This window comes from Lytechinus variegatus, chromosome 16 (genome assembly GCF_018143015.1).
Source record: "Lytechinus variegatus isolate NC3 chromosome 16, Lvar_3.0, whole genome shotgun sequence".
In the NCBI taxonomy this organism is placed as follows: domain Eukaryota; kingdom Metazoa; phylum Echinodermata; class Echinoidea; order Temnopleuroida; family Toxopneustidae; genus Lytechinus; species Lytechinus variegatus.
In genome coordinates, this window is record NC_054755.1 from 16,760,993 (window position 1) to 16,783,094 (window position 22,102).

General features: G+C 37.5%; 1 protein-coding gene across 2 annotated transcripts in view; it reads left to right on the forward strand.

Moving 5' to 3' along the window:
* LOC121429543 (helicase-like transcription factor) overlaps positions 1-6,339 on the forward strand; it is a 35,591-nt gene extending 29,252 nt beyond the window's left edge. For both annotated transcript variants that reach the window (XM_041626614.1, XM_041626615.1), the window contains exons 19-21: positions 720-900; positions 2,582-2,662; positions 3,107-6,339. In XM_041626614.1, the coding sequence (XP_041482548.1) occupies positions 720-900; positions 2,582-2,662; positions 3,107-3,271 (427 nt within the window). In that variant the 3' untranslated portion in view covers positions 3,272-6,339. The remainder of the gene's footprint in view (positions 1-719; positions 901-2,581; positions 2,663-3,106) is intronic.
* The last annotated feature ends 15,763 nt before the right edge of the window (positions 6,340-22,102 follow it).

Consider the following 22,102-nt stretch of genomic DNA (forward strand, 5'->3'; position numbering starts at 1 on the left):
CACCCTTCCCGCGCAAAATGTCACACGCTCGTTACTCTGCGTGAAAAATTGATTCCTCTTTTCTTCTAAAGTTGGCAAGTATGCAAATGGTGTATTCATTAGCGATGGTTTAGTGCGTAAGAAAGGTTCACCAGTCATTCGTAAAGTTGCCCTTAACTTACAAACAGCTTTATGAAACGGCCCCCTGGTGAGGTAAATGGGCACCTAACAGGATTTCATTCTTTGAAATGCCAGTGTTTTATAAAAGGCTCCTGGACTAAAGCTGGGGTGGTGATATCTAAAGTCCCTTGGAAGTGTACATTAAAGGAATGGAATAATGACATGTGACAGTTTGGAATGCACTCAAATTGTCATGGCTTGAGCTGTTTGTGAAGTGAAGTAAAACAAGAAAAAAAAGAAGAGAAAATAAAGGGGTCAGGTGTAAAAGGGTTGGTTGTTATGGACTTTTGTCCTTCTTAAAACATTTTGTATTATGGAATTGTCTTCTGTATGTTATGTACATGTAGCAATTTATTATTTATATTTTTCATGTCTTGTCTTGTGTTACAGATTACATTGAATCTGTCAAATCTGTGACTTTTGTCTCAGAAGTTTTGAAAAAAAATTGCCTTATTGTTGAATGATACAGAATGCCTCTGACATTGGTGTACTGTACATGTATGTAGTATTTCTTCTAGTAAGCTGGCTATATTCTCAATACCACGCTTTTACATTTGCAGTGAGAAGGGTTTCAAGTTCACCCGTCTTGATGGCTCCATGTCACGCGTTGCTCGTACCGAGGCTATAAGAGAGTTCAGCAGTGATGATCCAGACTCACCACAAGTCTTCCTCTTATCACTCAAGGCTGGAGGGGTCGGTCTGAACCTGACGGCAGCTTCCAGGCTATATCTCCTTGACCCTGTAAGTTAAAGCCATCTCTTAAGATCAAAGGTCATCACGTTTGGAGTGATGTGTGTGTGTATGTATGTGTGATGAGAGAGATCAGCAGAGATGATCCAGACTCGCCTGAAGTTTTTCTGGGGCCCGTTTCATAAAAGGACTTACAACTGTTGTACCTTTGCCATAATGGCAACTACCATGGTAACAGGGCTCAGCAGCCAATCAGAAACAAGGCTACCATGGTTGTTGCCATAATGGCAAAGTTACAACAGTTTCAAGTCCTTTATGAAACGGGCCCCTGCTCTCCCTCAAGGCTGGAGGGGTTGGGCTAAACCTGATGGCAGCTTCTAGGCTCTGTCTGCTAGAACCTGTAAGTTTACTAGCCATTCCTTATTAAAGGTCAAGTCCACCTCAGAAAAATGTTGATTTGAATCAATAGAGAAAAATCAGATGAGCACAGTGCTAAAAAAATTATCAAAATCGGATGTAAAAAAAGGAAGTTATGACATTTCAAAGTTTCGCTTATTTTTAACAAAATAGTTATATGACCGAGCCAGTTACATCCAAATGAGAGAGTCAATGATGTCACTCACTCACTAATTCTTTTCTTTTGTATTGTTTGAATTATACAATATTTCGATTTTTACGAATTTGTTGATTAGGACCTCCTTGCCTGAAGCCCAAAATGTTAAAATAATGGAATTCCACGTGTTCAGGGAGGAATGAAACTTCATTTCACATGACAATGACGAGAAAATAAAAAATATTTCATATTTCGTATAATAAAATACAAAAGAAATAGTGAGTGAGTGATGTCACCAGTTCCTCATTTGCATACCGACCGAGATGTGCATATAACTGTTTTGCGAAATGAAGCAAAACTTTAAAATGCCATAACTTTCTTATTTTACATCCGATTTTGATGAAATTTTCAGTGTTATGCTTGTTGAATTTTCCTCTTTTTATTCAAATCAAGTTTTGTTTGGGGTGGACTTGTCCTTTAAGGGTCAAAGTGTGTTTAGTCTTAGTGTGTCTGTTTTTGTGACTGCCCATCTATAGCCATCATTTGCCTATGGACAAGTGTACAAGAGAAAATTCATGAGAACCATCATCCTTGAAAGCCTTACTATTACGTCCTCAGATGTTGACCAATTTGAGGACAGGGAACAATAGAGGAACAATTAGACCATTCCTTGGAAATAAAGCAATGCAAAGATATACGTGTGAGTGTGTGTGTGCTAGGGGTTTTGACAAGTAAGTCTACTCGTCTATTAAAGAGTGTTCATTTTGTCCTTTCTTGACGCTTGTATGCTGTGTAAAGATACTTCATCCCACTTTAAATTCAACTGAAAGGGATGCCACTTTTCAGACATGGGTCTAAATTCAAACTTTTTCAACATATTTTTGGCCATAGAAATCACCTTTCCTTGTAGGAAAAGGGCCTTCTAAATGGTTTCAGACTTTTTTGACCAAGCCTAAGTGGCAACTGGGATCCCTGAACAACAGAAGTGGGAAAGGAGCAACCCAAAATTTACTATGAGCTCAGGGGCCTATTGCAGAAAGAGTTGCAATCAATCACAATTTTAAAAATCATGCGCAACTTGATTTTCAACCAATTAACAGCACGCATTTGGGACTTGCGATTGATTTTACTATGAGCTCAGTAGTAATAGATTGTTTTTGTGTGTGTATTGTTTGAAAGGCATGGAACCCGGCATGTGAAGAGCAGTGCTTTGACAGATGCCATCGGCTGGGACAAACCAAAGATGTCACCATTACTAAAGTAAGTCAAGTTCATTGGGTTGTTTTGTCCATTTGGCACCTCTTTTCTTCAAATTGGGAACATATGTTAAGAAGTTTGTAGGTATGTCCCCTGAGATGACAAATTATTCAATAGTTTATTTGAATTGATTTAAAGTCTCAATAAAACAAAATCCTCATGTATTTACGTTTTTTCCACTGTTTTACATCTGACTGCAAATGGAGAGATGCCAGTCGTTTTTGTTGGCAGATTTTATACCCCATTTTAATTTTAAAAAATATGACATGCTCCATTGATTTTTTTTTCTGAATCACAATATAAACATGTAGGGTTGAAAGTAATGTTGTTTCTCCCCCAAATACTTTGTCTTTGCTCTTTTAAAGTGGTTGGCATCCCTGCAAATGGATTATAGAATGCACTGATATTGTGATGATGGGAATGATTGTTTATTTGTCCTTGTCACAGTTCCTGGTGCGTAACAGCGTTGAGGAAGCCATGCTTCAGCTTCAAGAGAAGAAGAGGCAGCTGATGAAGAGCGTCTTTGACGGCAAGAAGCAAACACCTGAAGAAAGACGACAGAACCGGGTCAGGGATATCAAGATCCTCATGGGAATGAATAGCCAGCAGTAGGATGAGAAAGAAGACCTGCAGAAGGTTCGCGGAAGAGAGGGCTTGATGGCAGTGGTAGGTTTGTCGGATTCAGCTTAGAACAAAAGAACCATTAAAATACCCATTGAGCTTAATAACCAAAAAAGATAAAGATTGCAATTAAAGGATGGCAGAATTCAGAAGATCCAGAAAAAGATTAAATGGAGGAGACCCAACAGAAGATCTGCAGGGTAAGGGATGATGGTAATGGCAGTGAAAGGAATGTAGAAATTCAGTTGACAGAACTTAGTCAGAGACATCAAAATTGCCAGAAAGTTAAAGATGGCAGCTGCAACATGATTGTGGAATCCATTCAGCAGAACAGAATTGGAGAAATCAACATCCTCAGGGAAATGAACAACAGGGCTTTAGGAGAAGCGATGATGATATCATTAAAAGGATTGCAAAACTTTGGAATAAACTATTCAAAATATTATGATTCAATGTATATTACAAGAGTGTCTTATTTATGTGTACATTCCCTCCATTTAGGTATAATGCAGCTGATTTTATTTTACTCAAACTATATGGTATGGTGTTACATAAATTTTTGTGTGCATTTAAGCAGTTTTCATACCATTTCGGCAGAGTATGATTACATGCAGCCACTATATACTCATTTGATGGGAAGCCGTCTGTGGAGGCCCAAGATGTGGCTGTATCATAAACTACCTATCCCTATTAAAATCAGTGGTAAAATGACCTTGTTCCAAACAGTTACGAAATAAATTGAACGAATCTACATCATTTTTCAGTGGAGTCTAATTTTCCATGCTTTACACCACTGAATTTCATATTTGGTGTATAGAATTTTTCCATATGGTCATGAAAATGCAGAAATTCACAAAACGAAAACATAATGTACGATAGCATACTTCGTACTCCTTAATTTGTAATATTAACTAGTATAGGCCCTACATGTAAATGGGATATGTTGCCCCCCATTGTTGAACTTCATATATCCAGTAAGAAGAGATATTTTGTCGTTGCTATAAAAAAAATGGATTGAGTAGCAATGCGTTACATCCATTACTAGTTGCTTCTCAGATAATATTTTCTCTGCAATACTTTTGTTATGTAGTCTCCATAACCCCTGATGACTTGCCTGTTAAAAGCCTTGAACATGTATCTCAAAAATCTGAGAAATTCAAGGACAGTTCAGAAAGTGGTTTGTTTTAAGAGGTAGGACATAAATTGAAACCTTTTGCATAGAGAGAGGTCTATTCAGGATTTAAGAGACTGTTTTCATACGAAATGAGCTTGCCACCATTTCAAAATGCTGCTTTTCCTGAGCTGCCATCATTTTCCTGTTATTTGTGGTACAAGGCTTTTTTACCCCAATGAAGATTTGCATATTTCCTGACTGTCTCCCTCAGTACACCATCATTTCTTAAATGAAGTAATGACAGAATTACAAAACCAAAGATGTTCTTATATGTTTTATTAAAGTCTTCCGTTATTTTTATTCATTGTTATATAATTATTATGACCTTTTTGTATTCCATTTTTCTTGCGTTTTCATTGTATGTTAACATATATTCTTAGCATAGATTATGGCTGTGCCAAAAGTAGATAAAAACATGTAGATATTTTTTCAAAGACATATTTATGAGCCATTTCAGTACTTTTTCTTGTTTATGTCGATACACAGTGCTAATTTATTGCCAAGTATTTGGTGTGCGTTGTTTACAGATGAAACTTGTTTATTTTGTAGCTGTAGGTACTTGTAGAAAGCTTCATGAGGAGGCTTGTGGATGTGTTTATTTATGATATACCGTTTAAGATACTTAGATTGACTGTCCTCTCTTTCTTGTATTTTAGGGAAAATGAAAAAAAAAGAAAGTTTTGAAATTACACAAAATAAATACAATCATTACTTGTGGCAATCGAATGCACCTTATATTGCATGTTATATGTTGACATGATTTGTTTTCATTCTAATATGCAAAGGCAGAGCTTCCAAAGACCCGAGTAGATAGTTACATATAGGGTACATGTAAACCTGCATTGCAAATACCTGAACTGGTTTATGGTATACATTGTAAATGCATAATTTTTATGTATTTTTATGATACATTTCTTTTCTTTAAAGAATATTGACAAAAATGGCAACATGATGATGAACTTTAATATTCATATTTGTGGCAATGAGCCTACGGTACTTGTTTATTGATGTGATATTGCATGCCTTATGTTCGGTGTTTCTCTTCCTACTCTTGATGTTGATACAAAAAAGTACCAGCATGATGTAGATAAAATTGTATGGCATTTTTTTCTTTGCTGACCTTGATTTTATATTTTAACATGTGTTGTTTTATTGTTTGCCATTTCTATGTTTTTCAGTGACTGGCAATCATACTTTAAAGCCAAAACATTTTAGATGGTATTCCTTGCATTTGGTTTTGTTTATACCTGTAAAAAAAGGGTAAAGAACAGTATTAACACGTACCTGAATTTATTGATGTACAGTGTATATGATATTCTACTTTCTCTTGTGCAAAAGAAAACATTGAAATGAAAATGAAACTAAGCAGATATACATGTACCTCAATTTGACTCAAAAACATTTCAAATTACAACTTTATTTCTTGCCATTCTCATTCAGTTACATTAACTTACCAAAATTGATACAAATTGTTGAAAAATGTATTTTGACATTGCGAATGTCAATAAGAGTGATTCCAGTTATCTCATTATGTTGTAATTTTCTGTGATCTTTCCCGCTCAATTGATTTGTTTCTGTTAGAAATCGACTTTAATGATTAATTGAGCTATTATGCCCCCATGACTTCATGAATAAGACAAATTTCAAGATGATTAGTTCAATCTGACGATGTGTCTTGGTACTTTCATTTTATAATCTCAATAACTCCTGAACAATGGTTATTACGCAACAATCATATGAACACTGTTTTGTTATGATGGATTTTCATGGGACTAAATTTCAGTCTTGATCACATATTGGTCACTTTGTTCTTGGATGCGTATTCACATGTGTATTCATTTGAGTTACAAACATTGTTTCATGGTAAACATGATTAAACTCTGTTCAAACAGAATAATGCTTGCTTCATGTCTTTTGTATGTTTATATCACATCCTATTTTAAAGGTATTCTGGGCTGAAAATGATATCAATCTAAATAATAATAATGATGACATTTGTAATGTGCCAATATCCATTATAAGAGATGCTCATGGCGCAGTAAAGAAAGAAAGAAAATAAAGAAAAATAACAGAAATGACATCATCATCATCAATAACTAGTAACCAAGCAAAAGGCTATGACTTTCGTCCAAATCCGTAAACAAAAAATTTATTAAATTTCATACTTACATAATATTTCTAAAAGCATGCCATTATGAATATCAATTAGGTGAGCTGATGATGTCATGTCCCCACTTTCCCTCCTTGTATTACATGAAAACATAATCATTTCATATTTTCTTACAAGTGTGCATGATTATGTCTCCTTGTATTAAACAACATAAGTTGCTCCAATGAATGTCTTGGACATTATTCTCTGTCAATCATTTTTTTTCTTGTTCTTTCTTGGTGGACACAATATGAATAGATATAATTTCATATAAAAAATTCAAAAGAACAAATGGGGATATGACATCATCAACTTGCTCATCTCATAAAGACATGCATGGAACAATGCAAAGCTTTGAAATGTCATCACTTTGTTATTCCTTGACCAAATTTCGATGAATTTTTTAGTGTTTTGTTTATTTTATTTCATCTGTTCATAACCTATCAATTTCAGCCAGGAGTGCCCCTTTAATAATTATTTTATTCAAGTTTGATGGAATAAGAACATACAAGGTAATGTGATACCATAGTTGAGAGAAGACTGAAATAAAGGACAATAATTGTAAAATTAACTCTAAAAAGGCATAGAAAGTGGCTTCTTTGAAACTTTGTATTAGTTAGAGACAGCTTTTCCATCAATGCATGGTCAAGATAAACCCCTCAAAGAAAGTTTTGCAACTCAGTTTTTGGGGATAATATCTCTTTAGTTAATGAAGTATAAAAGATGAAACTGGTTTCATTGGAAAGCTGAATTATTCCTCTTTACAATGACATGCCATTTGCTGTGATTATGTAATCATGGACTATGCAGTCACCATGAACATTGAGAAAAGTCAGAAGTGAAATGTTGCAAAGTGCATTAATTTCTAAAAAGAGTCTCCATTTCTATAGAATTTCCACCATGCTGGCCGGCCGGCGACAGTGAATGCACTCGGTCCGTCCTCAAAACAATTGGAAATTTGCTATTGGAAACGGACGCATTTTGCAACATTTCATTTCTAACATTGCTGCGTATTATCATGTCTGTGTATTCCATGATAACACTAGCATTACAAATGACACATGATTGTAAAGGAGAATAATCATGCTTTCTAAAGCTATCACTTTTACACATGATGATGGCACATTAAGAAATTTATTGGCACTCAAACTTGCAGAACTCAAACATGAGATGGCAACGAATTTTGCAACATTTCATTTTTTACATTGCTGCATATTTATCATGTCTGTGTATTTCATGATAACACTAGCATTACAAATGACACATGATTGTAAAGAGGAATCATCATACTTTCCATTGGTACAACTTTTACATGTGATGATGGCTCACTAAGAAATTTATTAGCACTCAAACTTGAGTTGCAGAACTTCTTTTGAGGGGTTTACATTGCTTGAAATCTATTTGTCAAAATAGCTCTGCCACTTCCATTTAGGCATGGTTATTAGGGAGTTTCTGCAATAGCTACCTAGATGCTTTCTGGAATGCAGATTATCTATTGTCAAATACCCTTTAAAGGAAACCAAAACCCAAGAAGAGATGCAATCTTATTGGAAAGAGTAAAATGAGAGGAACAATTTCAAAAAAGTTTCATCAAAATCGGTTATGAAATAAGCAAGTTAAGGACAATTAAAGTCTTGTACTTACTATGTGGATCCTTAAATTGGCAAACGTGCTTCAAAATGGCTGATTTTGTGGACAACTCTCCATTTGTTTTGTACATACATTTTCATATTTTCCCCTTTATTTTACATATTTCACATTATCTCCTCCTGATCTTGACATATATGGTGTGGATTATATTTTCCCATGACATATGTTGTGCTCAGAAGAAGGAGGCAAGATGCAATTTGAAAGATGAGGAAAATCTGAAAATTTGTGTACAAAACAAATGGAGAGTTGTCCACAAAATCAGCCATTTTTTAAACACGTTTGCCAATTTGAGGATGCCCATAGAAAGTAAAACAAGAGTTTTCAAACTCCCATAACTTGCTTATTTCATAACCGATTTTGATGAAACTTTTTTTAAATTGTTCCTCTCATTTCACTCTTTCCAATAAGATTGCTTCTCTTCTTGGGTTTTGGTTTCCTTTAATGACAATGCAGTTTTTGTCGAGGATCATTTAGTCAAAACAGCAGTTTCGTCCTTGACTCAGAACAAACAACATATTTGCAATATTGTCAGCTCCGAAACGTTGAATGTAAGTGCTGTTTCGATTTCCAATGTGAATTGACTTTCATTTTCAATGCATTTGCTGCCTGTTTAAATTGATTCTGTGTGGCAGTGCAAAAACTCCCATTTACTGGTGGAGGGGATACTCCCTCTTCATATAATCAGGTTTTGGGTTTTAAAAAAAGAACAAAAAAAAATTGCAAAGGAATGGTGAAAGAATAAACAAAGTAACATTTTAGTTTTTACTTGGCAAGGTGATTTATTTTCAATAAATACAAATATGAATACAAAAATACACATAACTGCAAATCACTACAATGTACAACGTCACCAATAAACATTCAAATGCAATATATTACAGGTACCAATGCACATGTACATGTATGAGGTAAGTCATTCAATGCATATTTACATTTGATTGAATTTGTTGAAATTAAAGTCATCGATCACCATCAATTTTGTTTTATTTTCTGTTAAAAAATGGCTCAAAAATAGCGTGGAATTATTTTGTGTGGACAAAATCATTTGGCAGGGTGATTTACTTGAAAATAAATATGACAATTGTACCGTAACTACTGTACATACTACATATACATTGAAAAAAACATCACAAGGGCTATTAACAAAAACATATTACATTTTGAATACTAAAATGTAAGAGGTAATGGTATTCAAAATAATTCATTTAAATACTTACACTTGATAGTTAATAGTAATTGTCCTTGCTGTCACAGTTGATATCAAAGGCAGTTGATATTTTAATCCAATCGTAGAAATCTCATATTTTCAATAAAAAATATACATGCACAGTAATCAAGCAAATACACAACAAAATAATTATATGCAGTAATCAAGCAAATATACTGTACACAACATAATGATAATAGTCAACATATTTATCTTATACACTCAAGTTGCAGATTGTCATATCAAATTCATAGAAATTAAACAACTCAATTAACACAAAACTTTACACTTTTTATAGTACTTTAAAACATGGAATGGTTTTCAACATGAGCAAAGATTTATTTTCTCACACACATAAAAAAAGTACTTTTGTTTTATGAACCATAAATGATTATCTTTAACTTTTACATGCACTTGAGATATGGGAAATGGATTCACAAAATTTCATACTATTCACCACTGACTTATAATGCTAATAACTAGCAAATATGGTCACATTTCATTAAATGAAATTACAAAGGAAGTTGATACCACAAAATAGGATGTTGAAGTCAAATTTGCTCAAAACAAAGTAAAGAGCAAATGCAATAATTTAATTATTTAAGAAGATGAATTCAAACAGGAAAACGAAAATTAAAAGGAACAAACAGTGCAAGCAACTCCTCCTAATAGCCAATGAGAGCTCAAAATGTTTGTTTTCATTGTTTGTTCCCTTCAGCTTCTCCTTTTTTTGGTTTGAAATTGTCATTTTTGCATTTGCTTTCGATGTGCAAGTTAAACAATTTGGAGAATGTTATCATTTTAACACCATTAATAATGTTATCATTTATTTTGATAGAACTTCAAAAGAAAGCATTTTTGAGTTCTCCATACTTTGCAAAGCTTGACTTTTAACAAGCTACAAGAATTATGAACAACTTTCATGGACAGACACAATGGGTATGATTCTTGAATGAAAGCAATACCATTTTCCATGCACAGTATGCGGTGACATTCCTGAATAAAGAATGTCATTCAAACCAATAATTTAAAATCTAAATTGGCAACACCATGAAAACAATAAATAACCATTTCAAAATGTAAATTCACCACTTTTTGTTTGAAACTTGTTATTATTATTTTGATTTATGTTATCTACATTCGTCCCAAGGGGCCCACTCTCCATGAATGCATGTAGACCACGTGCAGTGAAAAGGACATGGTCAAAATCAGGAAAAAGGGAATAAATCATAAAAATGTTGTTTGGGAATTCAACATCATAAAAAGAAAATATTTCAGACATTATGGCCAAAATTCACAAAGGAATTTTAAACCCCCTCCTGGATTTTTTTAGTCCACGGTTTAAACCCGGAGGGGGTTTAAACCCCCTCTGTTTCACCAATGATGGTTTCTTTAGTCCATGGTTCTGAGCATGCTCAGTAGAGCACATGTTGTCTGCTAAGTACAGTCAAAGTGGATCCCACTCCAGCTTGCAGTGGCAGATCGAGAGCAATCTGAGCATTTTAAAGAAATTGGTAAATCGCGGAGCGCAACATGCTTCTCGAGCTCATAGCTGAGCGAAAAAAGGTATCCTGAGTCGACAAACTGACTATAGGTACCCAACACAGAAAAATCAAAAGGGTGTGGCTAGATTGGCTAGTTATTACCAGCCATTTCCATGCCAGATTTGGCCAAATATGGTCAACCCAACACAACGGAGAGCAGTGGAAAAGAATGCGCATTGCTGTGAAAAAATAATTCTCCAAGTACACCAAAGAGGTGGGAAAATGCGACAAAACACTTCGTGGTATACTGATATCGAGGCAAAATTACACACACTTGTTTTGGGTCCATTTTGAAAATCCATGAACATGCAGCTAGTTGTAATTTGAGGAACAAAAAGAAGTTTATCTTATGAAAGTTATGTGTATCCATATGGGTTTAATATGCATTATTTCAACTGAAATACCATTGATTAGGATTATTCATGTACGAAAGACAGTGTTTAAAGGGGTGGTCCAGGCTGAAAATATTTATATCGTAATACACAGAGTAGACATCACTGAGCAAAACGCCGAATATTTCATCAAAATCGGATAACAAATGATAAAGTTATTGAAGTTTAAAGTTAAGCAATATTTTGCGAAAACAATCGTCATGAATATTCATTAGGCGAGCTGATGATGTCACATCTCCACTTTCCGTTTTCTTATGTTTATACATGTATTACATAAAATCATATTTTTTTCATTATTTCATACTTGTGTGAATAATGTCTCCCTTATTAAAATGAAATAAGTTGCAGCAATAAATATCTAATGCACTAAATCAATTGTCAATCCATTTTTTTCGAGTTCTTGGAGGAAAAAATTTGAATAAACCTAATTTTATGTAATGAAAAACAAAAGGACAAGTGGAGACGTGACATCATCAGCCCACCTCATGAATATTCATGATGACTGTTTTTACAAAATATTACTAAACTTTAAAATTCAATAACTTTGCTATTTGTTGTCCGATTTTGACGAAATTTTCGGCAATTTGCTCAGTGAGTTCTACTCTATTTATTAAGCTATAATTACTTTCAGCCTGGGCCACCCCTTTAATTACAATGTTATAACCCATTGTGTGCTCATTAATTATAGAAGTGCAATCTTCAAATGAAAAAAAGGGGGAAAAAGCAATTGTATTTGGAAATGAATCAGTGGGGTAGAATATACTGTATACTGATGTGTAATGCAGCTTATATACCGGTAATAATCTTTTCAAACTGGTTGACTTTCATACCAATGTTACGTGTTAATTGAGTTGTCATAAGAAAACGTTAATACATGTACATGTAGATTATCTATTAGATGATAGGAATACTGTAACATGGCGTCTCTGGTACGGTTACACACCACTGCGAATTAGCGATTTTTACCAAGTAGACTGCCTTCTCCCTAGGCTTTTATCTGTTTGTTTTTATATATCGTGACCATTTATATGTTTGAGACTATTTTCGTGAATTTTGTATCGTGTCAAATTTTGGACATTCAAGTGACTAGGAGAATACCAATTCTACACCTGAATTAACTACATTTCATCGAAACGACACGTTTTGGTAACGGGACGCCTCCCCGTGAAGTCACCGATAAAACACCATGGCCAGGTACGTTCTCTTCGCTTTGCTTTTTGGTATCCTCTCAGAGAATGTCGCACAAAGACGCATATTTAACATTCCGCACCTGTGTAATGACGGCTGGAAAATTCATAACCAGGCAATTAAAGATCGAATCTCTATTATCAATTTTGACCTGAACACGGACACTGTTAGTCCTAAAATTGCAGCAACCGAATTTTCAGACATACTCGTCAACTACTTCGCTGAAAATGATGAATTTGTTGAGCAAAAACGAAGTGAAAGTTACATTGAACACGAACCAAAATCTCTTTCTCAGGCCAGAAAATGCAAAAATTCACTAAGGAAAAAGGCGTACGGAAAAGACGGAACCGATGATGATAGGAAGGAATTTCGCAGAGCCGTTAAAACATTGTCATATCTCAAAAAGAAAATGAAGGAAAACAGAGATGAAAAATCAAGGGCCCATCTGGAAAAGCGCTTTAGGGGAAACTTTTTTGACTTTGCAAAGAAGGCTTGCTATACGAGTCTGCATAGTTGTATAGAGTCCCTGGGATTACAGAGGTCTCTTGACAATTCTTTCTCACAGAGGGGACAAAGGATTGAGGCATCTGCTGGTGATGAAGAGCTTTCGCAAAAACTTAACCAGTTTGTTGATACCCTCAACATCAAACTCAAAGAAGATGGTGACTCCTTCAGAGGCCCTCTTACAAAGTTCGCTCAGCAAATAGATAAACTACAGAATGATAGCGCTCTGATATCGGCACTTGTTATCTTTGGTAAATATAGTGGATATGCTGGGGCAAAGCTTGTGAAGAGACCTGGTCTTCAAACTTCAACGAAGATTGGAGTGCAGCCCACTGCTGTAAGTAGGCGAAAAGCTGCTCTGGGTGGGAGAAGGGCATTGGTCACAGGTCGCCCGTTGAAAATTTCCTGAAAAGAGCATGGATAGAGTAACGTGCCCTTAATTCGACATGTGCCGAGATTCGACATGCCGAGATCTCCGCGCCTCCTTTCACGCTCATGAATAAACATGAGCTAGCTTTGGCGTGATATTCGAATCAAACAACTCCTTAGCTACTACTATGTCAACTTACAAGTGACGACAATCACCCAAAAGCTCTGGAAGACCCATCAAATTCAGAGAGGTAAGATTTGATATTATACTTCCGGGTTTTCTTACGATGTAGGTTAAGGTTTAGAGCTGTATGTAGACCGGTATTGTGCTGTGTGTTGCTATGGACGATGTGTAAATGCTTGTTGTAGGAGTACTTTGTGGTACATCCTTCCTCTCTCGCAACTTTTTCGCAAATGGCGGCCGCGAGTATGTGAGATATGATCTTTAGTAATTAGTATGAAGCACTGCCAACAGGTGGCGCTATGCCCTTCATTCGACATGCTTCCCGAATGCACACTATGAACTTGGGTTTGCACCCAATACAAGAGTGGTTGCACCTGTTGCGCTTGCGTTTATTTTGCAGGGCTGGTGAAATAGGGAAGAGGGGCTCTTAACTCGGGGGCCCCTATGGTTTGTTAAGAATAGAATAGACAAAATATGAGAGAAAATTTCGAGGAAAGAATAAATTATACTAAGAAATCTGATCATTTTCAATTATGAGTTTGATGGTGGGTGACGATGATGACGGTAATGATGATGATTACAGTGATGATGAAGATAAACAGTGATGTGGTGACAACGAAAGGTAAGAATATACGAATAGGTTGCGATGGTGATAGCGACCACGACGGTGGTGATGACGAACGGTGATAAATATGATGACGGTGATAAACAATGATGATCATTGGCGTACAGACCCCCCAAAAAAAAGGGGGGAGAGAGAAATATTTGCATTTTGTTGTTGAATAAAATCAATTTCAATAAATCACAATATATACAAAAATTGTAGTAAAAAAAATCAATTAACCATGTCGAATATACCACATTATTAGTTTTCATTTTAAAAAAGACACTCGATCAACTAAAAAGATGGTCGTTGACAATAATGGACTCTATAATTATGTGGTGAATAGTCATGATAGTGGTTGATGAAGATATACTGCTCATAACAATTTTGATAAAAATGGGTATACTAACTGAATGTTACATATAGGCATAGATCTAAGTTTTCATGTATGGGGATTCAAAATAAAAGACTCTTAATTAAAAGGGCTCAATTAAGTATTGAATTATTACTTACTTTTCACCAAACCATACTATGCTTTATTTACTTTACATATAGCTCCAACAATGCCTCGTAATAACTATAGATCGATGTACACCCAGGAGTCGGTAGATCGGGCAATAGAGAGAATACGTCTTGATGGAATGTCAGTCAGGAAAGCGGCCATTACCTACAGCATACCTAGAATCACACTACTAGACAAGGTGTGTAAACATTTAAAGTGTCATTAATATTGTGAGATATTTCCATATTGCCATGTCGTCATGAAGAAATAAGTTATATATTCCCACATGTCAAGTTAATGGCATACATCTTTAGACTTAAAATATGTTCCATTTTTAAAGACCATGTATTACGTTCTTTTCTCGTTAACATGGAATCGGAACAAATTGACACATTCAAATCGAATGATTCAGACACTAAATATTAGAAGCATATTTTCATAATTTATGGACATGAATAAAGAGAATCAAAAATGAACAAGGCAAAAGCAATTTTGTATGAAAATAACCAGAAATATCATGATTTGTGAGGGCAATGAAGACATACTCATGATGGTGGACCAGTTCACCAAATGGGTAGAATGCATTCCGCTGCCGTCGCAGAGGATACCCGCTGGCTATCTTCACAGACCAGAGGCGAAATTTTGAGAGCAATCTCTTCAAGGGGATTTGCGAAGTGCTCTTGATCCATAAGGCGAAGACTACACCATACCGACCATCAGGCAATGGCCAAGTGGAACGGTACAATCGCACTCTGATGGATGCGATTCGCTGCTACATTGGCCGGACTCAGAAACGATGGGACGAGTTTCTTCCTCAAATAGCGGGGGCCCTGAGGGCCACTGTCAATCGTCACACGGGCTATACTGCCAACCGTGTAATGCTGGGGCGAGAAGTAAACCAGCCGGCGCATCTGATGTACCCTCTGCCGGGAGAACCAATGTCCCTTGACAGCGGGAATATCTAGGGAGACTGACTAAGGCTACTCACATTGCCCATAAAGTCGCCCGGGCTACTCTCAAGGACACTCAGCGTCGCATGAAGCGCGATTACGGTATCCACTCATATCGACGGCAATATGAAGTGGTGATCCGGTCTACATCTTGGACAGCGCCAAGGTCAAGGGTAAGTGTAAAAAGCCGAGTCGTCCTTGGAAGGGTCCGGGCAAGGTGGTGAAGCAGCTAACGCCTGACCTGTATCGGGTAAAGCTGCGAAATTCAATATCTACTGTCCATCAGGATAGGATGAAGCCGTGCAGCGACCGCGAAGTTCCAGATTGGTGTCAGGGGTCAGATGAAGTGGATGCGGAAACGCTCTACTGCATCTGGGGCATAAGGGCCCTGGGATGCTAAATTGCATTTTTTACTGGGATAACGGGTTTATAACCACCCCTTTTATGATTGCTGGATACTTATATTTTTCTGTTCTGCCTTTTTGTCTTTTCTGCAGATGGAGGAAGCGGTCAATCTTCCGCTACCCTCTGATGGGGAACTTGAGGGCTTTGTTGGAGAGGAAGACATCCTGATCTCTTCTGTGTGAGTACCGTACGTGTGCATTGTCTATGCTGCTGGCAGCTTTCTGTATATGCACGTGTGTATACATTTGTTTACATTGAATGCAAGTGATACGGACGTACAGCGTTTGAGTTGGATTATCGTGGATGTTATAAGAATTTGTAGGGTGTGTGGTGTAACTTCTTCAACTACGAAATGAAGACCGTTGAGAAGAATGACCCTCGTGTTAGTGATATTGACAAGGATGTCTCCAACAAGTTCAAATGGCAGTGGTTGGACCATGAAGTTGAGCTTGCAAAATCAGCTACGGTGACAAAGTCTTCAAGCCAATCGACTTCTACAGGGCCTGTGGCGTCTGGTGCAAGTTGTACAAACTCCTAGACTGTTCGGATTCGCTTAGGTGATACCATCAAGAAAGCTGAAGAGGCAGGGAGAGCTTTTTGTAAAATTTGTCAGTCTCTGATTAACTATGGGAGCCTTGGCCATGTAGCACTTTGTAAGATATGCATTGTATGTGAATGACATAGCACCAACAGGTGTCTACATGATTGAATTTACTGTGTAGCGTTAGGAAAGTCGCATTGCGCATTAAACACACTTGAACTGGCAGAGCTTGTGTCATGATGTGTTTTTCTGAGTATGTTACAAATTGGCGACGAGGATGCTCATAAAGCTATAGTCTTAATTTTGCTGGTTAAAGGGACTGCTAATCTGTGAGAGGAAAGTTGATCCTAATTTTGAGGTCATAAAGTGACATTTTATGGATCTTTCTTGAATAGAGCTTTGCGAGACATACCTGTTTGGGGTTAGCTGATGAGCGAATTCAGAACAAATTGTTGAATACTCAAGATTTAGATTTTGATAAAGCCTGCCAAATTACGTTGTCGATGGAGATGGCATCAAGAAATGCTCGTGAACTTCGTTCTGTTCAAAATGCTGGAAGTGTGCAGAGTCAGAAAAGTTACACCCGTAAAGCTAAACCAACTAGTCGTGGAGGTAAATCCAAACCCTCTAATGCTGAAAGTGGAAAGCATGGAAACTGTTATCGCTGTACTTCCAGAAATCATCTACCTCAAGAATGTCCATTTAAAGGTTCACAATGTTTCAAGTGCGTCATGAAGAGACATATACATGTAGCTAAAGCTTGTAAGTCGAATAGAGGAAAATCTAGGGTACCGAGTAAATGTAAATCGCGTCGAACTGGCGGCAATGCTGAACTTCCTGAAGTTCATGCGTTGGATGAAACTGATGATCTAAAGAAATCTATGCAGCATAATTTGAATTTGTATTGTGTACAGATTCGATCAATAAGTTTGAAACGGAAGTTGTAATCAACAAGAAACCCTTGACTATGAGAATTGACACCTAGGCAGATTGTTCTATGAGTAAGGAAACATGTGAGAGAAACTTCAGTGATGTACCTTTGAGACCAAATTCGTTATAACTTATAACATATTTTGGTCAGCAGTTGGACTTGTGTGGTGAATTTGAGTGTGAAGTCACCTACAAGAAGGGAATACATTGTTGTTGCCCATGATGGTAACAAGCTACACGAATCGTCCTACACTGATGGGTAAGAATTGGCTGACTAAGTTGAAGTTAGATTGGAATAACGTGTTCCAAGTTGAGTCTTCAAAGTTGCAGAGTCTACTTCGACAGTATAGCGGCATGTTTGAAGACAGCTATGAAGAGATTTCTGGTGTGGAAGCGCACGTAAGAATCAAGGCGAATTCAACTCAAGTCTACTGTAGACCGCGACCAGTACCGTACGCACTGAAAGAAGTTGAGAAAGAGTTGAAAAATCTGGAGAAAAACAAGGTCATCGTAAAGACAGACTACAGTGACTGGGCAACTCCGATCGTAGTGGGGCCGAAAGCCGATGGAAGTGTTTGTCTTTGTGGAGACTATAAGACCACGGTCAATCGAGCAGTTGATGACAAGTGTTATCCTCTTCCTACATCACAGGATTTGTATGCAGAGTTAGGAGGTACCAAAGTTTTCTCGAAGTTGGATCTTTCTCACGCGTATGCACAACTCAACTTGGATCAGCAAAGTCAGCAGTATCTTACTATGAACACGCATATGGGATTGTATTCCTACACAAAACTAACATATGGAATTAAGTCCTCACCGAAGATCTTCCAAGCGACAATGGATAAGATTCTGCAAGGTATCCCCCATTGCTTGTGTAATCAAGATGATGTATTGATAGCTACAACCACAGTGGGTAAAAATCTTGATGTGCTTGCGCAAGTCTTAAAGCGTTTGAATGATCATAATGTGAAACTAAAAAGGAGCAAATGTGCCTTTGTGAAAAGTGAAGTGGTGTACCTAGGGCTGAAATTAAGCTCACAGGGGCTTCAACAGTCAAAGAGAAAATTGAGCCAATCATCAATGCTCCTATGCCAAAGAATGTGACCGAGCTAAGATCAATTTTGGGGATGGTTCAGTTCTATTCGCGATTTCTACCGGATCTTGCGTCAGTGTTAGCACCGCTCCATAAGCTACTACAGAAGGAACAGAAATGGGAATGGTCGAAAGCCCAACAGGAAGCATATGAGAAATGCAAACGAATCTATATATATATATGGAAGCAGACTAAGCAACACGAGCGAGTGAGCCTCTCCTTAAGATATTTCTTTTGACACCCTAGATATCGCTATTTCTTCAACACAAGTTGATAAACGTTCTTAAATTGGCATTAATATCAATCTGGTTAATATAATCGCCATTATCAGTATGAAGAATAGCCCCCCAAAAGTGCAAAAAAGGCTACCAAGAGAACCCGAGGAAATTACAATGTTCTGAACGATGAGCTTCAAGCTGCTGCTGCCGTCTCTTCTGGCCACATTGATCACACAATTCCTGCTAACAACTTGGACTCTCTTTCATCCTCTAGTGTGGAACTGGCAGAATATCTTAAAGCTGAAACCACCAATTTTGAAAAAGCCACGGATAAAGCTGTGCAGTCGTTGATTGAAAGTGTTCGAAGAGTGGAAAGGGCCTTAGAGTTTGAGTTATTCCTTTTTCTTTTCTTTTTTTTATTTTTGATCCTCCTTTATTCCTTCCTTCCTTTCCTTCTTTATTTCTTTCTTTTTTCCTTCCTTTTATTCCTTCCTTTTTTCTATCCTTTCTTTGCCTTTTCTTTTTTTTCTCCCTTCCTTCTTCTTCTTCTTCTTTGTTGTAGAAGGACGTGTCTCGAGCGAGCTCCAGAGTTTTTGTAAGTTTTGTTGAATTTACACTGTTTTATTTAGTTTTTTAAACTAGTGTACTACTAGTACACATTTATAACCATACCAAACCAAGTCCACCTATTATTTCTTGTTAATAACTTGTATTTTCAAGGATTTTTGTGGTGACCTTGTGTCAGGAATTTTTTTGGCCACTATGGCCAGTAAAGCCGGACAGGCCTCCCGGGACAAGCCGGGAACCAGTTCGGCTCAGGCTGCCGTTCCTGTTTCTGCTGCCGAGCCTTTTACGTCCGTGAGCAGAAACAATGGTATCTCTTTTGTGGCTGCTGCACATGTTCCTATTCATGATTACATAAGGGCATTCGCAGACACAATTCCAGCCCATTGTATAGTGTCTGCTTCCCGCATCAGTAACCAAAGAATTGCCATGTACCTGAATTCTAAAGACGATGTGCTGAGCGCGGTGAACAACGGCTTGACCTTTAAAGGCGCTTTTATTGAGATCTCACCCTTAGTTTTGCCGACAACCCGTATTACACTGTCTAATGTATACACTGAAATTCCCAACTCTGTTCTTGTCAAACAAATTTCATCTTTCTGTAAAGTAGTCTCACAGATCCGTCCTATTCCCATTGGTTTCAAGGACAAACAACTAGCTCACATCATGTCCTTCCGTCGTCAAGTTCAGGTGCTACTTAGTCCGAATGTCACTCCACCCGATTTCATTCATTTTACTCATGCTGGTATCAATTATCGCGTTTTTATTTCCACTGAGGCGGCTCGTTGCTTTGAGTGCGGCGAGGCTGGCCATCTCAGTAAGAACTGCAAAAAATCAGTCCGTCAAGATGAGTCTGAAAACCCACAAGCTAAAGGAAAATCGGACCCACGTCATCCCCCTAAAGTATCTAAACCTAAACCACAACGGTCTGTACCCGAAACCACTGATAAGAGGGCGTCCCCAGCACGCACAGAAAATTCTATTGGCCCCAGTCCTACGCCTGCCTCTCCGCACTCCAAAGTTGCCGTGACTGCTGAAGGAGCCTCTGCTAGTTTTCAGGGCGCGAATAATCTGCACAGCAATGATAATAGTCAAACTAGCAGCGACTCCGTGGGCATTAGCCGGGACAAAATGCCTCTTCCCGAGGCCCCCACCTCTCCTTTGACCCAAACCCCTTGCGACACCATTTGGGGAACACCGCCCGCCCCTTCCAGACTCTTTGCAGATGTTGTCGCAAAAAGGAAACAACCTCTCGTACCTCCTGTAGAAGACTCCCCCAAACTTATTCCAATTGTCTCTTCTACCCCACCCCGGAAATTAATGAAAAAAGTCTCCTCTCCTATGATCTCAGAACCTCCCTCCCCAACCCCCGTCCTACTCTCTACATCACCAACCCCACCCTCTCCCGCTTCCACGGTAGACACTACCGACACTGATGACGTAACGGTATGGGATGATGCACAGACTGACGATGAATCCTTTGACTGGGCTTCCTCATTCCCATCCAGTCAAGGACCCCTCTCTTCCAAGGAACTTTGCAAATTTCTGAAAATTGTTAAAGCACGGAAAAAACCCCTAGAAGTAGCAAAAAAATTCACTTCCAACATACCAGGACTTGTTAGACAACTGAGACCTTTGAGAAACAGTCCTCTGTTTACGAAAAGTACACAGCAGAGGATTTACAAATTGATCAAAAATCTAGATCTGAGATCTAGTATGAGCGTAGACATGCATGCCTTTCTTTCCTTTTTTATGACTCTGTCGTTGCTCACCCTTAACACTGGAGGTTGCTCCAATGCCATGAAGAATGCCTCAGTTTTTACTTATGTTGATAACATTGCCTTTGATTCTGATATTGTGTTTTTACAAGAAATAAATGACCTCTCCCAGCATTCTCATTGTTGGGATTTATGGTCATCCTATAAACCATTTTGTGCCCCCGGACATAATCGAGGATCTGGAGTTGCTACCCTTGTAAAGAATAACCATTGTAGCATCACAGATTCCTTAGTTATACTTAATAGTCATATCTTATATGTTAAAATTGAGTTTGATAGTGGCATGTATCATTTATATAATGTTTTAATGCCACAGGATGATAACCTTGCTATTAAGGCCATTCGTCTTCTTGTGCATCATGTTAATCAGTGCAGCGACGGTGTTATTTTAATTGGGGGAGATTTTAACTGTACCCTATCTCCAACATTGGATAGATTGTGCATGCCTAATGAGCATAGACCTAAGATATCATCTGCCCTCAAGAAAGTGATTGAAAGTAATAAATTATGTGATGCGTGGCGAAGACTTCACCCACATAAAAAAGAAATTCTCTTGGCATAGAAACAATCCTCAGTGTATATGGTGTTTCTAAAGCCAGACTTGATCGTTTTTATGTGTCTTTCCCTCTAATACCTTCAATACACGCTTGTCGTATTCTGCCTTGCACTCTCTCTGATCATTGTGCAATTTCCCTGAAAATTAAACCCCCCCACAGAAGCCAAGAGGAAGTGCTTTTTGGCAACTTAATAATTCTCTTCTCGATGATAATGACTACAGAAATATCATTTATCAATTTTGGACGGACTGGCAAAATAAAAAACCAACTTTCCTAACATTCTATCATGGTGGGACTTTGGTAAATACCACATTAAATC